The 21,345-nt window shown below is 33.7% G+C and overlaps 2 protein-coding genes across 3 annotated transcripts in view; one reads left to right on the forward strand and one right to left on the reverse strand.

Annotated features, from left to right (window-relative positions):
* WDHD1 (WD repeat and HMG-box DNA binding protein 1) overlaps positions 1-21,345 on the forward strand; it is a 57,341-nt gene that overhangs the window by 25,796 nt on the left and 10,200 nt on the right. For both annotated transcript variants that reach the window (XM_010962184.3, XM_045522037.2), the window contains 8 exons: positions 730-940; positions 3,501-3,688; positions 5,064-5,248; positions 6,924-7,165; positions 9,270-9,407; positions 10,940-11,096; positions 19,867-19,981; positions 20,873-21,004. In XM_010962184.3, coding sequence (XP_010960486.2) covers positions 730-940; positions 3,501-3,688; positions 5,064-5,248; positions 6,924-7,165; positions 9,270-9,407; positions 10,940-11,096; positions 19,867-19,981; positions 20,873-21,004 — 1,368 coding nt within the window. The remainder of the gene's footprint in view (positions 1-729; positions 941-3,500; positions 3,689-5,063; positions 5,249-6,923; positions 7,166-9,269; positions 9,408-10,939; positions 11,097-19,866; positions 19,982-20,872; positions 21,005-21,345) is intronic.
* Positions 5,951-21,345, reverse strand: part of SAMD4A (sterile alpha motif domain containing 4A) — a 352,931-nt gene continuing 337,536 nt past the window's right edge. The window contains exons 16-17 of the transcript XR_012507521.1: positions 9,242-9,316; positions 5,951-6,058 (exon numbers count right to left, since the gene is read on the reverse strand). The gene's annotated coding sequence lies outside the window, so the exon portion shown is untranslated. The remainder of the gene's footprint in view (positions 6,059-9,241; positions 9,317-21,345) is intronic.

Consider the following 21,345-nt stretch of genomic DNA (forward strand, 5'->3'; position numbering starts at 1 on the left):
TTTATATCCAACTATAAGTTTCTGTTGACTTAACATTTGTACAGTTTTCATTCGTCCTATAGGAATATTGTGATCTTTACAATGTATCTGCTTACTATTCCCTTTTTAAAGTGATCTCAAAAACTGTTTATAGGGACATTCAGTACCTGCAGCAGTATGTTCACATTCCTAGGAATCGATTAATATTGAATTTCTTTGCTGCCTTTGTTTTTCTATTGGTTCTATCCATTTACTTCTATAAGCATCAAAACAAAACAAAACAAAACAAAACAAAACAAAAACACCAACCCTCCAAAAAATAAGCTTTCACTGAGATCATTTAAAGCAAACGTATCTTACCTAAGCAGTGTCTTATTCAAAATAGAGGAAAATGAGAGAATATCTTATAAGGAGAGATTTTGTAAGGACTCATAGGTGACTTCTTTTATGGAGAAGACTTGTGAGGAATAAAATCTTGCTTCATATTTGGGTATATATATATAAATATATTCTTTACATGTCTGTCTTACACTCCCACCTTACCTGTAGACTATAAGGCATTTAAAGTAAGGACTAGATTTTACATAAATGTAAGTACAATCCTCATAAATATATTTACTAATTATTTTTACCAGCATATTTGCTTACTTAGTAGAGTTTTTAGGTGCATATTAGAAGACTACCTATTGAGTTATTGAGTTGATCTAAATAGTTCACTAATACTTTTTAATTTGTGTTAAATTGTTCAAGGTATCTAGCAGAGTGGAAAAGGATTACAGTGATCTTTTTGATGGAGATGATAGAAGTAATGCTGGTGATTTTCTAAATGACAATGCAGTCGAAATGCGCTCTTTTTCAAAAGGGATTATCAATGATGAGGAAGATGATGATGACCTCATGCTGGCTTCAGGTCGTCCTAGACAGCGAAGTCACATCCTAGATGATGATGAAAATTCAGTTGGTATGCACTCACTTTGTGAATGTGATGATCCATCCTGGGTTTTCTTTTTTTAAGGAGGGGCGGTAATTAGGCTAATTTTTTCATTTATTTTTAATGGAAGTACTGGGGATTGAACCCAGGACCTCATGCATGCTAAGCACACACTCTACCACTGAGCTGTACCCTCCCCCCTCGATGATCCATCCTGTTGATCAATATTTTCAGTATTTTATTAAAGCTATTATATAAAGTTGTTATTGAATTAGTAGAATGTAGCTAAAGCAGTGTGTAGAGGGGACTTTATAGCATTAAATATGTATAGTAAAAAAGGTTTCAAATCAATGATCTAAGCTTCTGCTTTAGCAAACCAGCAAAAGAAGAGAAAATTAAATCCCAAGCCAGCAGAAGGAAGGAAATAATAAAGAGCAGAATTCAGTGAAACTGACAACCAAAGTCTATAGAGAAAGTCAATAAAACCAAAAGCTAGTTTTTTGAGAAGATCAATAAAATTACTATTTAAAATATAGCTCCTAGAAAATTTTTACTTACATATGTAACTCACATTATATTTCTGTAAGACAGCACTGCTATTAATAGCAAAAGGATAATAGGAGAATATTATGAACACTTTTGTGCCCATAAATTCACCAACTTAGATAAAATAGACAAGTTCTTTGAAAGACACAAACTACCAGGCTAACTCAAGGAGAAATAGGTGACTGAATAGTACAGTATCTGTTAAAGTTATTGAGATTGTAACTAAAAACTTTTAAATAAAGTACCTATTACAACAACTTACTTGGCAAAATAACAGACTTGAACATTACCAAGTAAAATGCCAATGTACAATGTAAATTGTACTGCATTTAAAGCATATAGGGCTTATAGGATAGCACTCCTCAGATGTTTGGTCTCAGGAGCTCATTACATTCTTAAAAATTTTGAGGACTCTGAAGAAAATCATCTGTGGAGCTATATTTATTATTATTTACCATGTTAGGAATTAAAACAGGAATTTTTAAAATACTTATTCACTTTAAAATAACAGTAAACTCGTTAATAAACATGTAAACATAACATTTTTAATGAAATTTTTTTAAAAATTAGAGAAGTGGCATTATTTTACCCTTTTGCAAATCCTGTTAATGTCTATCATAAAAGACAGCTAGATTCTCTCATGTGCTTCAGAATTCAGTCTACTGCCATATATTGTTTTTACTTTTAAGTGAAGAAAATTTCATCTCACACAATATGTAGTTTAAAAAGAGAGAGAGATTTTAATAGCCTATTGAAATAATTGTGGATATTGTTCTTTGATGCTGCACCAAAACACAACAAATGATAGTTTCTTAAAGATTACTTGCAGTGTGGAGTCTGAGAACTTTTTGCGAACTTTTTGATGAACATTTCGACTCTTATTATTACATTAAAATCCACTGGTCTAACTTGAACTTTGAGTGGATCATTTACCACGTTTGGTTTTGTAACATACATATTGGTGATTTGGGAAATACTGATTCACTGAGGTTTGCAGACCTTCCTAATACTGACACATTTTCCAGAATAATATTTGTTAGTATCAGCACCAATCTCATCAGAAGTTTTAAAATACTATGAAGCAGTCAAGTTCATGGTGGCAAATACAAGTTTTCCACTATTCTCATTTGTGCTTGAAAGCTCAAATTTTATCATTGACCACAAACTCTGTCAGTTATTTTTCTTAAGTGACCAGCTCACTTCATTCATTTTTAAGAAAATGTTTACCACATACCTAAGTCTGTGTAACCACGGTTTATCTGGCATTCTTTTAAGTAAAAATGGTATTACATGAAAAACTTAGCTAGTTCAGCTTACAACTCAATTACACAAATGCTTTTTTTAAGACAACCATTACAATTCTTTATGCATACTTCCCATTTTAGCACAGAGAACGCTTTTTTTAAATCTATGCAAAGATCAAGATTTAATAAAATTAATATTTTTACTATTTTTTAACATTTTTTATTGATTTATAATCATTTTACAATGTGTCAAATTCCAGTGTTCAGCACAATTTTTCAGTTGTCACATTTTTTTCTCTATGAGCTACCATAAGATCTTGTGTATATTTCCCTGTGCTATACAGTATAATCTTGTTTATCTATTCTACAATTTTGAAATCCCGTCTATCCCTTCCCACCCTCCACCCCCTTGGCAACCACAAGTTTGTATTCTATGTCTATGAGTCTATTTCTGTTTTGTATTTACGCTAAAAATACCATATGAGATTGCTCGTATGTGGAATCTAAAAAACAAAAACAAAAACAAAAATATTTTTACTGTTTTTAATGCAGTTAAGTGGTGGTTAACAATGCATTGACTACTAATACAGATTGGTGCCACTGCCTTGATTCATGCTAAGGTACTAACAGTTTTACCTCCATTGCTTTTGAACTGTTATTGCAGATGTCCATGAAAGAGGCAAATAACATTTTAGCATTATTAAATATGAATGGACAAGGTTATTAGATTTCCATAATGCTTTTCTTTTTTAAGGTCATTGGTATTTATGATTCTCTAATTATAATCCTTTGTTTTCTAGATGTTACAATGCTAAAAAATAGTTCCAGTCTTCTCAAAGAGGAGGAGGAAGATGATCAGGCAGGCGGCATTCAAAATCTACCACTTTTAACATCTCAAAAGCCATTTTATAATGGTCCTATGCCAACTCCCCGGCAAAAGCCATTCCAGTCAGGTTCTACACCCTTGCATCTCACTCACAGATTCATGGTAAGTCTCAGGTCTACACTTAACTTTAAAATAGTTTTATCTCACCTGTCAGCATTTTATCTCAATATAGTTAATTTTGTTTGGTAAAAGCTATTTTTTAAAAACCTTGATTAAGTTGCCTAAAGCACTTTGGTTGATTATAATTTTTTGGTTGATTTGTTTTATGGTTAACTCACAGTTTTAATTTTATTTCAGCCTCATTATTCAAAATTCTGTTAAATAAGATTCTGCTTTGTAAAATGACACATAATGAACATAAGTAAATGTGACTGTGTATCTTGCAGTTCCTCTTGGCTATACTTACAAACTTTACTTCTCATATTACTTTTTATATAGGAGATTGTACTGATTCCAGAACATTAGTTAGAAGATGTTTTTTAGAAAGCAGCACCTAGTATAGTATACTATTAGAAGGTGATAAGTACTGTGAAAAGAAACTATCTGCCTCTTTTTCCCATCCCACCAGCATGTATGCTCCATAAGCATAGTGATTTTTCTATTTTGTTTACTGATAGCACTTAGGACAAGGTATGGCACAGTAGGCATTAAACATTTATTTATGGAATGACTGTATTAGCTTTTTGTCTTAAGTTTAAAAGCTGAAAAAGTTTAATATTTCTATTTGTTGATTATTTGAGATTTTTCACTGAGAACTTTGCCTCTTGTGTTTTTTGAATGGAATAGTCCTGGCATAAATTTGTATATAAATATTAAAGGTGATGTTTTTATTTTCTTAAAAAAGTTTTATTGCCATCAGTAATTATCATCAAGTAATAGGTCTTGATTTTTCTAATATTGTCAACTACTTTTATAGCTGTTACTTGTGGTATAGGAAAGAAACACTAGGTCCTGTCCTACCCAGTGAGAGCTTATAGTGTACATGAGTGAAAGATAAGTTTTCTAAATGTTACCAGTTTATGCTGCCTTAAAAATGTATGTATTTATTCTGTAACTATACACCAGTTAGCTGGAACAAAAAAATATGCTGTCATTTATATCCATATTTGTGAGTAAGTAAATGTTTGAAATGTTTCTTTTGAGGAATTTAATGGTTCAGTTGTTCAAAGGCCAATTGTAGAGTATTTTTTTATGACAGTAATGAAATTCTTAAAAATATGAAGTGAAATATTCCATTTGCTAATAAATAAGTATATACATACCTTCTTTTCATGAAGAATAGAATAATTAGTCATTTTGCTCTGATGTTACTACTGTTACCTGAAACTGTTTAGAGGTATGTAAGCTGTGGCTACTCCATAACTTAAACCTTGATACAGACTGAATTATAGTATTTGTTAGTTTGTGCTGTTTTAGCCTACTGATTCTAGGAGCTTCAGTCTTTTTCAGACTTGTATTTAACCTTACATATTTGTAGGTGTGGAACTCTATTGGAATTATTCGCTGCTATAATGATGAGCAAGACAATGCCATAGATGTGGAGTTCCATGATACCTCCATACACCATGCAACACACTTATCAAACACTTTGAATTATACAGTAGCAGATCTTTCCCATGAAGCTATTTTGTTGGCATGTGAGAGCACTGATGAACTAGCAAGGTAAATTCAAGATTATTAGGAAGAATTTGTTACTGTTGAACTGTTGGACACAAATGTTGAAGTTCAATACAAAAAGTTAATAAGATAAAAACAAAAATACATCTTTTGTAGTATGGGTTTTCAGAAGAGTTTAGTACAAATACCACTACACCCCTAATACCTCAGAACATATTTCTGTTTTTGCCAAATTGTCCCCTTATTACATAAGGGTAATAAACATATTAGAGTTGTAAATAAACAAACTTAAGCAGTACAGAATTTGTAGCAAATGAAAATTCCACCCAGAATTCTACTCTCAGATAAAACTACAGTTAATAATTAATAGTTAATCCACCCAGCCTTGGGCAACTACTGATCTGGATTTTTTTGTCAGTATTGATTAGATTTGAAACTTCTCTTTAAAAAAAAACACACACACATACACTGAAAAGTGTTATTAGTACTATTTGTTAGTTTGACTTTAACTTAATATATTTAGACTTCTTAGATTATTTTGGCAGGTAGGTAAATAGGTAGGTAGATATAGAGACAAAAAAAGTATGGTAGAAAAGCAATGCATACAGAATCTGTATTTTTTTAGCTGATCATATGCTTATACACTTGATCATAGATTTTACTAACCCCCAGGTGATTTGAAATTAAAACCCTTCTAACTGGATACATTAGTTCCTTGCTGCTTAGAGTATGGTCCACAAAGTAGGGGAATGGGGCACCTGGGACCATGTTGAAACAGAATCACAGACCTCAGACCTTCTGAATCAGAATCTTCATTTTAACAAGATCCTCAGGTGATAGAATATGCATTAAAGCCTGAAAAACACCAAATTGGGTCATTTTTAACATTTTAATTGGTTTCCTAATTTACGCATTATAAAATCAACTCAATACTTCATTATTGCATTAAATCAGTTTACTTAAATAAATCACTGTTGAGCCAGTGTCTCTAACTCAGGATATCTTACATAATTAGAACATTTAGTTCCATGTGCAGTTTTGATTTCAAATATCCTCTTTGTTTTCCTAGGTATGTTATTTCACATAGACAATGTTATCTTTTTATTTTAAATTTGAATTTAAATTACTGTTCAGGAATTCAGTACTGCCTCTGATTCCAAATACTATGGTATCTACATTCTGAAGCTTAAGTTTCATAATAACTCACTTATATGCATGTATATATGCAAAGAAAAAAGACTGGAAATACACATCAAATTGTGAACAGAGGTTGGTAATCTCACTGGTGGGATTATATATGACTTTTTTTCTTTTTCTCTTTATTCTCCATTGTTGTTATTATTATTATTTGCAATGAGAGAACTGTTGTCTAATGTTTTGATGCTTCCTTTTTTAAAATTTGGTTGTGATTTTTATGTGTATTTGCACCTAGGTTTATACTCTACAGATTTTAGCCTGCCTTTTTCTCCATTTTACATTATGTTGTGAGCATTTTCCTTTATCTTTAAATATTCAATAACATGACTGTTAATGGTTTTAATGTGGTCCCTTTTAAAGATATTTCATAATTACTTTCTTAAAGCCATTTTTGCACTATTTGTGTATAATAGAAAAAATAAGCTATTTGATTTTGTTACTGGGTATTATGATTAGGTTTTTTTATATATACAAAATATCAAATATGAATGTTTGATTGTTTCTGTCTTGTTTTAATTTTTAGCAAGCTTCACTGCCTGCACTTTAGTTCTTGGGATTCAAGTAAAGAGTGGATAGTAGACATGCCTCAAAATGAAGATATTGAAGCCATATGTCTTGGTCAGGGTTGGGCTGCTGCTGCCACTAGCACCTTGCTTCTTCGCTTGTTTACCATTGGAGGTGTTCAAAAAGAGATGTTCAGTCTTCCTGGGCCTGTGGTGTCAATGGCAGGACATGGAGAACAGCTTGTCATTATTTATCATAGAGGTAGATTTTTTTTCTAGTCTTTCACAATTTTGCCATGACCTGAGCTTTTCTGTAAAATGGAAATTACTTGGGCTTTTTTTCCCTCTTTTTGTTTTGGTTTATACCTCCTTTTGCGATTTTTTTAAACATTTGAATCGGTATAATCTTTGTAGAGAATTTTGTTGTTTTAAATAATAGCAATGAAAGCAAAAACAGTTTATTTATAGAAAAACTGTACTGTAGAAAGAATTCTAAGGTAGAGTTTTGTTAATTGCTTCCATGTCCATATCTTCCATATCTTATAAGAATTATGAGAGTTTAAATGTCTCAAAAAATAAACTAACTCTTTATGTGAAGGACCAAAACGGCCTTGAATGTGACTTTTAAAAAGTTGCTGCTTCCTTTTTATCACTTCGTTTTCTTCCTTTGGTCCCCACCACTATGCTAAGACTGGTTTTATCAAGGTTACCGATGATCTTTTTATGCTTATTTAAGTAATTCTACTAGAAATAATTTCTTTTGTCTTCTGTGACATCACTCTCCCAATTTCTTCCTTACTGATAACTCCTTGAGCTCCTTTGCTGGCTCCTCCTCCTATGCCAGCCCTTTAGGTGGAATGTTCTAGGGCTCAGTTACAGTCCCTCTTCTCTGGTACTCTCTCTAGGTCGGGATCTGTCAATCTTTCAACTGCTTAGACCTAGTGAAAAATGCATTCTGTTGCTATTCTATGCATACCTGCAAATATAACAAAAGTCTCGTGGACAACATTTACTCTTTGATTTCATTGTTCTTTAAGTGCTGGTTATAATGCTAAACTGATTTCATGACTCAGGAAAAAATGCAGTTTGAGAAACTACCCTGGATTATCTCAAGACCCGTGGCATTAAATACATCTATGTGTTCATGACTTCTAAATTAATATTACCAACCCTTCTCTCTCCTGTCTCCAGACTCACAGATCCAATTGTCCACTTGAAATCTCTATTTTGATGTACATCTCAAACTTAACTTTGTCACAGTAAAACCTCGGGGGGGGTTTTTTCCCCCACAAACTTACATCTTAGTTTTCCCATCTCCATAAATGGCATACTATCAATCTAACTACTCAAGCCAGAAATATAAAAGTTATCCTTGATTCTTCTCTTTCCCTCACCCCCACATCATCTGCATTGGCAAAGTTGTATCATGTCAGTTCACCCAACTTTCTAAATCTGTCTCTCTTCATCTCCACTAAAACCCCAGTCCAAACCAGATGTCATCTCTTGGACTATCAGATAACCTCCAATTCTTCCTTCCACAATCCATTCTCCACATAGCAGCCTAGGTGATCTTTTAAAAACATAAATCAGACCACGGCCCTCTCCTGCTTAGATTCCTCTGATGACTTCCTGTTGCTTTAGAATGAAAATCAAACTTCTTACTGCAGTTGGCAAAGTCCTACGTGATCTGAACTTTGCCTGCCTTTTCAACCTCAACTCTTACCACTTTTTCTTGCTACTCGTTCTGGCCCTACTGACTGCTTTGTGTTCTTCAAACTCACCGAGTTTGTTCCCACTTTGGGACCTTTTCATTAGCTGTTCCCTGTCTGCTGTAGTGCTCCTCCCTCTATCATTTGGGTGACTAGCTCCAACTTGCAAATCATATCTCAGTTTAAATTTCACTTTCTTGGAAAGGCTGCCTTTGTCTGTTCAATCTAAAATAGCCACTTAGTCTGACACTCTATCACATTAGCATTTTTAATCTTTGATAATAACACTTAGCATTTTTTCTTTCTTTTTTTAAATTACTTTTTCCTTTCTACCTGAGTATGAATTTCATGAGAATAGGGACTTTGTCTTCTTTACCATTATAACCTCTGTACCTGGCACAAAGTAAGCTCTCTGTAAATATTTCTTGAGTGAATGAATTACCACTTAGAAACACTTTATAGTAATAGTCCTTGTAATGTAATATTCTGCTTCTAATACCCGAATGGTGCTTCAGTTAGGTAGGTTATCTATAAAATGTAGTGCTAATTAATCTAGGAATTTAACACAAAATCAGTTCAATTCACAGAAAATAATTCAGACTACATTATAGCCAAATAACCATGGATACCTGATTTATATTTCAATTTTCTGACTAGGTACAGGATTTGATGGTGATCAGTGTCTTGGAGCTCAACTGCTGGAGCTGGGGAAAAAGAAAAAACAAATTTTACATGGTGATCCTCTTCCTCTTACAAGGAAATCCTACCTTGTATGGGTTGGATTTTCAGCTGAAGGCAAGATAAATTCATTTATTAAAATTAAAGACATTTTTTCAAGAAGAAAATTGTTTCATTATTTTAATTGTAATTAGTTTGTTTAAAGATAAATAGTCAATATTTTATGTTTAAATTTCTTTGTATTAATATATTGGCAGAACTAGAAATGCTTTGTATACAAGTCTCTTCGTCAGAATTCTGATTAGAAAACTTACAAAGAGGAAAATATATTTTACTGGATATTTATTAGCTAGCAAGGAGGAAATCCAAATCAGAGCTAAAGTTCTAGCTTTTCTAGAAGATTCTACACAAAAATCAAGAATTTTCTACTGCTGCACAATCCACTGCCGTAAACACTAGCCATTGTGGCTATAGAGCACTTGAAATGTGGCTAATCTGAATTGAGATGTGCTGTAAGTGTAAAATATTCTCCAGATTTTGGAGGCTTAGTATGAGAAAGAAGTAAAAGACGTCAGTAATTTTTTACGTTGATTACATGTTAAGATGATAATATTTGGATATATTAGAGTTAATAAAATAGATTATTAAAATTAACTTTACTTTTTTCCCCCTTTTCTCATGTGGCACTAGGAAATTTAAAATTAGACTTGTGGCTCACATGGTATTTCTATTGAACAGTGCTATTGTAGACTCACTTAATAGTGGCTTATGACATGATTTGAAGGACACTGAGGAATACCTTATTTTAAGGCACCTGTTAACCCTATCTTCTAGTTTAAATATTTCTATTATTGGAGATTCATGCCCCTTTAATTACATTATTGGAAACTCCAGCTTACCCTTAAAAAATCACCCAGTTCTGGATGTGTTTTCTATTGGAATATTACAAGTCACTTGGCTTTAAATGTGACTATTAGTAACTTCCATTCATATAGCTTTATTTTTCTCTCCCAGTTACCAGTTAGATCTAGACTCTGAGGAAACTGCTGTTTGCAGAGTGAAATCACAGATAAAAAAGGAATAATTAGGGAATTTGCCATGTGCTTCTTGAAATGGGAGCAGAGTAGGTAGGAAATGGGGATTCTTGTTTCCTAGGTAAGCCTAGGAGTTGGGGAACAGCATAGTGACAAGGCTAAGAAAGAGAGGGAGGAAGAAGAATACTAAGACGGACTTCTCCACATCATCACCTTGCATCAGGTTCTGGTCATTTTTTCAAGTCTCTTAACCAAGGAAACTTCAGACCAAAGTTTAACTTTTTTACTAAAATTGGCTTTTAAAAAACTGCTATATTCCAGCAGGTGGCATAGTTTTCACTGAAATGATCAGGTTTTTACCCTCATTATTGGGTAAATTTTAGTCATATCGTGTGCAGTTTTTTTTTTTTCCCCTCTCTTTATTCAGTTAGGTCTTACTCTATGTGGTTAATGAAAATCTATGGGAAATAATCTTGGATTATTTGCCGTTTTGTTTTGTTTTTTTGCTTTATGCTTTTGAATTGAAAGTTGAATGATTGGTATTTGTTTTTGAAAAGGGATATATTTAACAAATATGTAGCTGTCTCTGTGATTTGTTTTTTTATTGTTGTATAGGTACCCCATGTTATGTGGATTCGGAAGGCATTGTTCGAATGCTCAACAGAGGACTTGGTAATACATGGACTCCCATATGTAACACAAGAGAACACTGCAAAGGAAAATCTGATCACTACTGGGTGGTTGGTATCCATGAAAAACCCCAGCAGCTGAGGTGGGCTATTAGGAAATGCTTAGTTGACTCTTCTTAAAAAGTACTTTGAAATTCTTTGTATTGTGCTCTTTAAAGATATTTTTAAAATTTGTGTTTCACCTTAGTTCATTTACATGCTTTCCATATTCACTAAGTTAGGAATTTGTTTATATTCACTTTGAAGTTTTTAGCTAATTTCTTGACTTGAAACTTATTGAACAAAATAGGAATTAAGTTTATTGGTGTGACTTGCACCATTTCAGCCAGACAAGGAGGGGAGTTCTGGCTAATCATGGCATTTCATCTTTTATTACAGCCTTTTATTTAAAACTGTGATTTAGAGTTGGATGTACAATTTAGCTGCTTTTTGAGACGTTTAGCTTAATTATTGTTATGGGGAGAGGGCTAGTAGGGGTTTAGTAGTTGACTGCAAGTGTGGAATTCTCAGTTCATATAGTCTCTGTTCAGTATTCTGTTTTATGTTTTCCTCTGTCTTGACACCTGATACCTGGGTCTAAAAGACTGTTGGTGACATTGTGTAGGTACTTGGTGAACAAATAAGTCTCCGCTTTCCTGAGCTTACAGTCTGATTTAGGAGACAGATAGCAGAAACGAGTAACTATTAATTACTTCTTGGGGAAGATGCCACTAATTAATCTGATTCGACTCATGACAGACAATAACAGAAGAACATTTTCTAGGTACTATGGTCACAGAAGACTCTTAACAGAGGTAGTATTTAGAATGAGATCTGGAGGTCAAGGGGTCTGTTATGGAAGAATGAACTGAAGAGCAGTCCATGTTGCGTAAACAGCATGCGCAAGAGCCCTGAGGTCAGAAAGAACTTGGTGTGTTTGAGGAATTGAAAGGATATAAACGTGGCTAGAGTGCAAAGAAGTAGGGGGTGGCAGGGAACATAAGTCCAAGTTGGTATTAGTAAATTAGACACAGGCTGCATTATAGATAGAGAAGTTTGGACTTCCTTTGAAGTGTGTCAAGAAGCCATTCAAGGGTTTCATGCAGCAGAATGATGTAATCTGATTTATACTACAAAAATAAAAATATATGTGGTAAATGGATTCACAGAGGTAAGATCGGGCATAGGGAGAACAGTTTTCAACTAGGGGGTTTTCCACTCTTTTGGGGATGTTTGGAAATGTAGGGTATTGTTTTTAGCTGTCACAATGATTAGGAATTATTCTGTCATTCAGAAAGCTGGGGCCTAGGTTGTTAAATATCTTAGAGTGTGTGGGATGGTCTTGCTCAACTACAAATTTTCCTTCCCCAAATGCTATTAGTTTGAGGAGAATTTTGTAGTCATCTCACTGAGCTATAATTATGGCTGGAACTAGTGTGGAGCAATGGAAACTAAGAGAAGCAGATTCAAGATAGAAACAGTAAGATTTGCTGGTAGATTGGGGGTTGGGAATGAGAGAAGAATCATTGACACCCATGTTTCTAGTTAAAGCTATTAGATTGATAGTGGTACCATTTAGAGAAATAAGGAAGATGAAAATGAATTCTCTTGGTGTTAAACCTGCAAAATAGCCAAATGAAGATATCAAGAAGATATTGGAATATATGATTCAAATTCAGAGAAATTTTGGCTGGAGATACACATTTGGGAATCATCAGATTATAGAAGGTATATAAAGTTATAGCAATAAATAAAAAGAGACAAAAAGTCTCAGAACCCAGCCCTAGTGGAGCCCTAAGTGGAGACTATTTCAAGAAAGAGGCAATAGTCAGAGAGGGAAATAAATGGCTCTAAATATATGAAAAGTGATTAATGTCACTCAAAATAAGATAAATACAAATCAAAACTAAAAAGAGAATTCTCTTTTTACCTAGCAAATTAGAAAAATCTGTAAATTTGATAACATTCTTAGTTGGTGAGGCTGTAGGGAAATAATTACATTTACATATTGCTGATGGGAGTATAAATTGGCTATAGTCCCTGTGGAAGGCAATTTGTGAAGAACTATCAGATTTAGACTCAGTGATTCTGCCTGTAGGATTTATCCTACAGATATACTAGTACTTGCTATTTAAAGTATGATCCATGGAAAAGAAAACAAATAACAAATGTTGGCGAGGATATGGAGAAAAGGGAACCCTTGTACACTGTTGATGGGAATGTAAATTGATGCAGCCACTGTGGAAAACAATGTGGAGGCTCTTCAAAAAAAACAAAAAATAGAACTACCATATGACCCAGCAATTCCACTCCTCAGTATATATCCAAAAAAAATTAAAACATTAATTAGAAAAGATACACGCACTCCAGTGTTCATAGCAGCGTTATTTACAATTGCCAAGATACAGAAGCAACCTAAGTGTCCGCAACAGATGCGTGGATAAAGAAGATGTGTGTACACACACACACACACACACACACACACACACTGGAATATTACTCAGCCTTAAAAAGGAGTGAAACTCACTTGCAACAACATGGTGGACTTGGAGGGTGTTATGCTAAGTGGAATAAGTCAGGCAGAGAAAGGCAAATACTGTATGATATCATTTATATGTAGAATATAAAAAATACAACAAACTAATGAATATAATAAAAAAAGAAACAGTCAAAGATAAAGAACAAACTAGTAGTTACCAACCGGAAGAGAGAAGGGGGAGGGGCAATCTAGGGGTAGAGGATTAAGAGGCACAAACTATTAATGTATAAAATAAGTTACAAGGATATACTGTATAACATAAGGAATGTAGTATTTTATAATAACTATAAGTGGAGTATAACCTTTAAAAATTGTGAAAAACTATTTGTACACCTGTAATGTATATAATATTGTATATTAACTATACTTCAATTAAAAAAATAATAAAGTACAACCTGTGGACCAGGAGCATCAGCATTACCATTAGAAATGCTGAACCTCAGGCATCACATCAGATCTACTGAATCAGAACCTACATTTTAACAAGATCTTGTGCACATTAAAGTTTAGGAATTACTGCTGCTAGCATATGTGGGGGAATATGTAAAAGATATCCTACATTTTAGGATTATTAATATTAGCAAAAGATTGGAAACCTAAATTCTCATTAGTAGAAGAATACAGACATATGTTCTGTATCACTGTACATGAGAACTATTCAGCTCTTTTTAATAAGGGTGAAGCAAATTATGTATGTGATAAGGGATGTGCATCTAGAATATATAAAGATCTCTTACAACTCAAAAAAAGACAGCTCAGCCGAAAAACAGGCAAATGGTTTGAATAGACATTTCTCCAGAGAAGATACACATATGACCAGTAAGCATGTGAAAAAATATTAACTTCATTAGTCATTAGGATAATGCATATCAAAACCACAGAGATGCCACTTTACACTCACTAGGCTATAATCTAAAAGATGGACAATAACAAGTGTTGATCAGGCTGTGGAGAAGTTGGAACCCTCAGACATCTGTGGGTGGGGATGTGAAATGATAAGGTTTGAATTTCCTCAGAAATTTAGACATATGACCCACTTCTAGGTATGTGAGAGAGAGTTGAAAACATGTGCATAGAAAAACTTGTACGTGAATGTTCAAAGTACCCTTATTTATAATAGCCAAAAAGTAATAACAACCCAAATGTTCAGTAAGTGGTGAATGGATAAACAAGAGGTATATCCATCCAGTGGAATATTATTTGGCTATAAAAAGGGATGAAGTACTGTTACATGTTACAACATGGATGAACCTTGAAAACATTACACTAAGTGAAAGAAGCCAGACACAAAAGGCCACATATTAAATGACTCCATTTATATGAAATGTCCAGAATATGCAAATCCATAGAAATAGAAGGTAGATTAGTGGTTGCCAGGAGCTCACAGGGGAGGGAGCAGTGGAGAATAGGGTGTGACTGCTAATGGGTATGAGGTTTCTGTTTGGGATGATGAAAATGTTTTGTAATTAAATAGTGGTGATCGATGGACAACTGTGAATATACTAAAACTTGAATTGTGCACTCTATGGTATGATATGGCTATGATATATTCTGTGTGAACTTTGTAGCATATGACTTATATCTCAATAAAGTTATTATTTAAAAGGGTAAGGATGCTGTAAGATCTGCAAGATGCATTAAGTGAAATGAAAACCATTTGTATAAAAGGTGAGAAAGAGTAAGAATAGATAATTATTTGTTTATATATGCAGAAGAATTCCTGTAAGAGTAGAAAGGAAACTAACAACAGTAGTTACCTTGTAGAGAGAAACTCAGTGGATAGTATAGGAGACTTCTCTGTATTCTTTTTTATACTTTTTTTGTGCATATAAATGTATTACTTATTCAAAAACTAAATAAATTGATTTTTTTTTTTATAAATGAAAGAGGTAATTCAGTAACCTAAATCTGGGAAGACTAGAATTCAGATTCAAGAAGACTTTTTTACTATTCCATCTAAGATTTATTCAAGTAAGATGATTCATTTTGTTTCTTAATATCATTATCTTAAGGAGGTATGCGAAATTATTCATTTGCAATGAATAATTCTGTTTTTCATTTAATTTAATGTTACAAGTATCTTATCAAGTTCAATTTTTACACCCCCTAGTAATTTATACAACTGACTTTCTTTTCTTGCTTTACAGTTAAGATCTGTAAAGAGTTTTAACTCTCATTAAAAGACATGATAATTATAGCTGGTAACATTTAACTGTTAAATTCAACATGAGATTTTTTTAAATGGGCTCTAAATTATAGTGTTTAGGCTTGGAAGAATTTTAGAAATTGTCTAGGCCAGTGGCTTCTATAATTTTTAAGTATAAGAACCCTTTTAAATGAGCATTTCATGACCTCCAAATGATAGCAGCTTTATAGTGTCAGTTGGTAGAGAAAATCCATAATAACAGAAAGCTTCTATAGACCTAAAAATATATATTTTAACATAAATTTGTATTTATAAACTTTATCATCTGTATGTGTGTGAAAATTCTAGTACATAAAATGGGAGCTCTTTTTTTCATTCTACTTACAGTTCATGGTACCTGTGTGAGTGCATGGTTGCAATAGCTCAGCAGCCCTACAGGGATAAAAAAAAAAATGGGAACCACCAATTTCTTTTGGTCCAGTTCCTGGGCTCTGCCTTCACTCCCAGTCCTTCTCTCCAGTTTTTATAGATGAGAAAACCAAGGCCCAAAAAGACTCATTGAATGAATAAACTTCTCTGTTAAGGACTGGCTTATTTGAGGAGGATAATTGAATTACTGAGGGGACTTTGATTTGGCAGACATTTGAAACACTGAGTGGATATGTTGAAAAATGTATATATTATGATAAATTGTTCAGAGTGTTTTTTGTTATTTTCTTGAATTTATTCTGGAAGAATCGACTTGAATAAGAATATTTTTCAAAGGTTGGAAGCTACATTTCTCAGTATGGCCTACTGCACTTCTCATACCAGCTTTCATTACATTTAGACACCTTTAGAGATGATTAATTTCCTTCTTGTGGATGAAGAGGTGCATGAAAGCCCAGGAAGAAAATTGTACAACCACCTTTAGTAGCTTGCTGCTGTGTTTAATGAGACTTACCTGTCCTTGCTATCAAGAAATTCCCCCTTGTGTGTATTTAAATCTCTAATGCTTTCATTTCCTCTCAGAGTTCACTCATGGTAAAGATGGCAAACTACTTGCTCCTCTGGAAAGGCCACATTTCCTAGTGGTCCAGAGCTGAAGTCTGCTGTGGTGTCCTGGCTGAAATGCTCACTGTGTAGCCCTGGCTGTGACACTTAGACTCCCTGTGCCTCTGTTTCTTCATTTCTAAAACCAAGTTGAAACTAGTACCCATCTCACAGAGCTGCTGTGAAGATGAAGTGTTACAGCAGTACCTAGAACAGTGCCTGGCCCTTAGCGCGTGTTCATTGAATATCAGCTATTAATAATAACAACAGTAGTTTTCTTACCATCTCTAAGGCATTTAGCCTTGTATTTCATGGTAAATGACATTTATTTCTTTAATCTCTTCATTTTAAATATGTTTTCTAACCCAGATTCAGCAGTATATATGCTTTCTTTTTGATGAGGAAATACATTTTGTTAAAAAAAATTTTTTTAAGTTTATTTGAGTCAGTACAAAACACCTGCCTTTAACTACTGATCTATAGTATATCACTCCTACCTCTGTTAGAAATGAACTTCAGTTTAGCAAAAACTGTCTTTATGGTTTCCCGTGAAGATTTTTTTCATGATCACTACTGGTTAATACATAACTCAAAGTTTACTGATTTTTCATAATCTATAATCTAATTTGCTGTCTACAACCATCAACCTTTTCTCTTCAGTTTTTAAAAGCTCGCTCTTAAGAGTACACTTGAAAACAATTTTTTTTTTTTTGCAAGTTGTGTTCATTTGACAAGCATTTGTTTAAGTACTGACTGTATGTCTTGTGCTACATAAACATAAATAAGCCAAGCAGCCTGGAAGAGTTGGTTGGTAAAATCAGTACTTACTCCTGAGTCAGTGCTATAAAAGAGTTGTGAACAAAATCCCCTCAAATGAGGAAGAGTCCCATGCAACACAGAAGACAAAACAAAACTCACTGACTTATGGAAACTTAGTCTGGACATTGGTCCCAGTTTTTTCTAGTTTGATATTTTTCAACACTTTCTTTAATATGATTTGAGAACAAATTTTGTGATTTATTTGAAAAGGAATTGAAGTTATTTTGTCTCCTTAGCGTACTGTTTGTTTTTTCACATTTTCTCCTCCAAATGGTTTAATCACAGTTTCCAGGAAACTCATTCATTGTAGGCAAACCCCATCAAATTAGCAGTCAAATGAGTTTGTTTTTTCCTCTTCTTCCACGAAAGAGATATTTAACAGAGGAAAAGTCTTTTTACTTTAAGTCTTTAAAGCTAAGAAAAGGATGAGAAGGTGCTCTGCTTTGATGTAAATGTGGTTTTTTTAAAAAGCCATTAATAAAATCTTAAAGAGGGAGGGTATATATCTCAGTGGTAGAGTACATGCCTAGCATGCATGAGGTCCTGGGTTCAATCCCCAGTACCTCCATTAAAATAAATAAATATATAAACCTGATTACCCCCCCAAAATTTTTTGTTTTAAGTACAAAAAAATAAAATCTTAATTTTTCTTTGTTATAATTGCTCACTAAATCAATGAAGTATTTGAGTTGTAAAATGTTTTTAAACAAAAAAAATCACTTTATAGGAAAAAAATATTAAGGCAATTAAGATTACTCCCAGTCTTCCTCCTAATTTTGTTAATGTATATATGTATGTAATTGGACTCGTCCTTTCTGAATACACATGTTCTGTCTTCCATTTTGCACGACTAATAAACCTACAGTTTTATGAATAGGTGCATGACAGAATTACCACAAGAGATTTTTCAGACTCAGAGCATTCACACCGCCACTTGATACTGTGTGGTGAAAACCACTGATTTATATGAAGTCATAAAAGAGGAGGAAGAAAGAAGTGAGATTTATGTTAAAAAATATTGGAACTCTAAAAACATCTTTGTTTTTGTTGTATAGTCACCAAAAAAAGGAAAAGATATATTTAAATCTTAGTAGGAAGGGGACCTATGTAGTTTGAAAAAGATTTCTGGGTATTACAGCTTACTCATTTTTTAATACTCTAGTGGGCATTTGATAATACTAGAAGATATTTATGAAAAAAATAAATCCAAGGGCCTGATTTCTTTTTTTAATCATTTCTTCTTTTTCTTGTTGGTTTTTTTAGGGGAGAGGGTGGTAATGAGGTTTATTTATTTATTTTTAATGAAGGTACTAGGGATTGAACCCAGGACCCCATGCATGCTAAGCATACAGTCTATCACTGAGCTATACCCTCCGCCCCTCCAAGGGCCTAATTCCTACTTAGTATTTTCCTACAAAAAGGTAATAAGTTAAAGCCTTGATTAAAAGGCTGTACTATAAGTAAACTGATGGCTATTAGTAAGCATTGAACAAGGTACTATGTTTTTTAAATGACTTTCTAAAAATTAGAAAATTTGCCCATAGTACTTAGAGTGTGCAATTAATGGTTTACCAGTGCTTTCTTAGAAATAATTTGAAGTACAGACATTAAAAGAGTTCTACATATATAAATCACTCTGTGATGAATGAATGCTTTTTAATTCATAAATTGCATTAGTACCCATCTTGATGGGCATCTTTGAGTGCCTTACGTATGCTAGTCAGAAAAGGTTTAGACAAAGCCCTGGCTCACTGAGCTATTGCCATATAAGGCGACTTTGATTTACAGAGCAGATATACATTATAATCTTTTTATAATGATAGTGAATTTTCTGCTTCCTTCTCACCAATAACTAACAATAAGCTTTTACTTGTTTTGAACATTTCACTGTCTTTTTCTCTTACAGACACTTTCTACCAATAGTACCAAATATTTCTGAACTGATGAATGAAAGTGAATATGCTTTATCAGCATTTTATGTTAGAATGATCTGTTTTATAACATGGATCCCATGACAAGTGTTTATGGCACAGTTTCTCTGTTTTGAAAGTAGGCAGTTTGCTAAAGAAAATCTGAAAAGAGCTTATTTCACTTTCAGTGGCTGCTATTTAATAAAGTTGATATAAGGAAGGATTGAAATTCTTGAAATGCGTGGAGGGGTAGCTTTTATACATAATTAGGCCTAAAATGCTTTTATTAAAAAGAGGAATTTGTTGTATATTATTAAGTCAGATACTGGAATAATATTATTAAAAGTTACTAACTTTTGGAAAATGTATAATGTAGCAATTTTTGATATTTTAGAAAGTTTTTATGGTGAGACTTTCTTTCCTGACAGGTGCATTCCTTGCAAAGGTTCTCGGTTTCCTCCAACCCTTCCACGCCCTGCTATAGCTGTATTATCCTTTAAGCTTCCTTACTGTCAGACTGCCACTGAGAAAGGACAAATGGAGGTATGCACAGATCTTACCTTGACGCTCTGAATTTGATAATACCCTGTCTGTGATACAAGCATTTAAAATTATCGTGATGACCAGTGTTGAGTATTCATTTCTTTATAATTAAATAAAGCACAGTAACTGGGAGGGAGAGGGCTTATGATCCCCAGGGCACCTGATTGCCATCGCTGCTTCTGTGGACTTTGTTTAAGAGGTAAATGGGTATGACTGTCAGGGCTCACTAGGGTAAGGCACTCACCCCCAGGGTGGGGCGAATGCCTGAGAGGATGTGCCTCCATGAGTTTTGTACCCTAGGCACCAGGCTTGCCTCGCTCTAGTCCTAGCCCTGGGTCATCAAAAGTCATTTGAAATCTTGCAGTTAGTTATTCTAAACAAGAAACAGATCGGCTTCTAAAAAATCTGGTATACCAAGTTCTCTGAGCATTAACTATGATAGCTAGGAAACTTTAAAATACTATACAGTTGACTCTTGAAGAACATGGGTTTTAACTGTGCGGGTCCACTCACACATGAGTTTTTTTTTTCCATAGTAAATACTACAGTACTTTATGATCGGCGGTTGTTTGAATCTAAGGTTGTGGAAATCAGACATGGAGGAACTGTGTATACAGGCGATAATTTACATGCAGATTTTCAACTACACAGAAGATAGGCATCCCTGCCTCCTGCATTGGTCTAGGGTCAACTGTATTTCTCTCTTTTTTTAAGGATAGAAAGTGAAGTCAAGCCATAGTATCACATTAGAATTTGGATTATAAAATAAGCTATAGAAAGGAGTATTTCAGAAAATGTTTTATTCAGAAACTGGTATCATATGATAAATATATAACACTTGCCTGGTATCCAGCTGATAGTTGACTCTAACCAATTTTTATACTTTCGTAGGAACAATATTGGCGTTCAGTTATGTTTCACAACTACCTTGATTATTTAGCTAAAAATGGTTATGCATATGAAGAGAGCACTAAAAATCAAGCAATAAAAGAACAACAGGAACTTTTAATGAAAATGCTTGCGGTGAGTAAAATAAATATAGTGGCAAAAAGAGTTAAATGCTTTCCTCTAGGTTGAATTTCTTAACGGCGTGTGACAAGTTCCATAACCTAAAATTCTCAAGTTGTATCTGGTGGCATTTTTCTCCCTTAAAAGTTCTGTTTCTCAGTTGATGTTGCAGGTAATATATTTAAGACATTACCTTGTATCTAAGGTCATAGGAAGAAAAAAAATTGCTCTGGTGCTACCTCCTTTTTTGTTTTATTTTTGCCCACTGGTCAGTGTTTTAACATGCCCTCTAGGTGACTCTGCCACTTTTTAATAGTTTGAGAACTGGCTCTAGCTACTGGTCTTATGTGCAGCGA

The sequence above is a fragment of the Camelus bactrianus genome, chromosome 6, assembly GCF_048773025.1.
Source record: "Camelus bactrianus isolate YW-2024 breed Bactrian camel chromosome 6, ASM4877302v1, whole genome shotgun sequence".
Taxonomy (NCBI): domain Eukaryota; kingdom Metazoa; phylum Chordata; class Mammalia; order Artiodactyla; family Camelidae; genus Camelus; species Camelus bactrianus.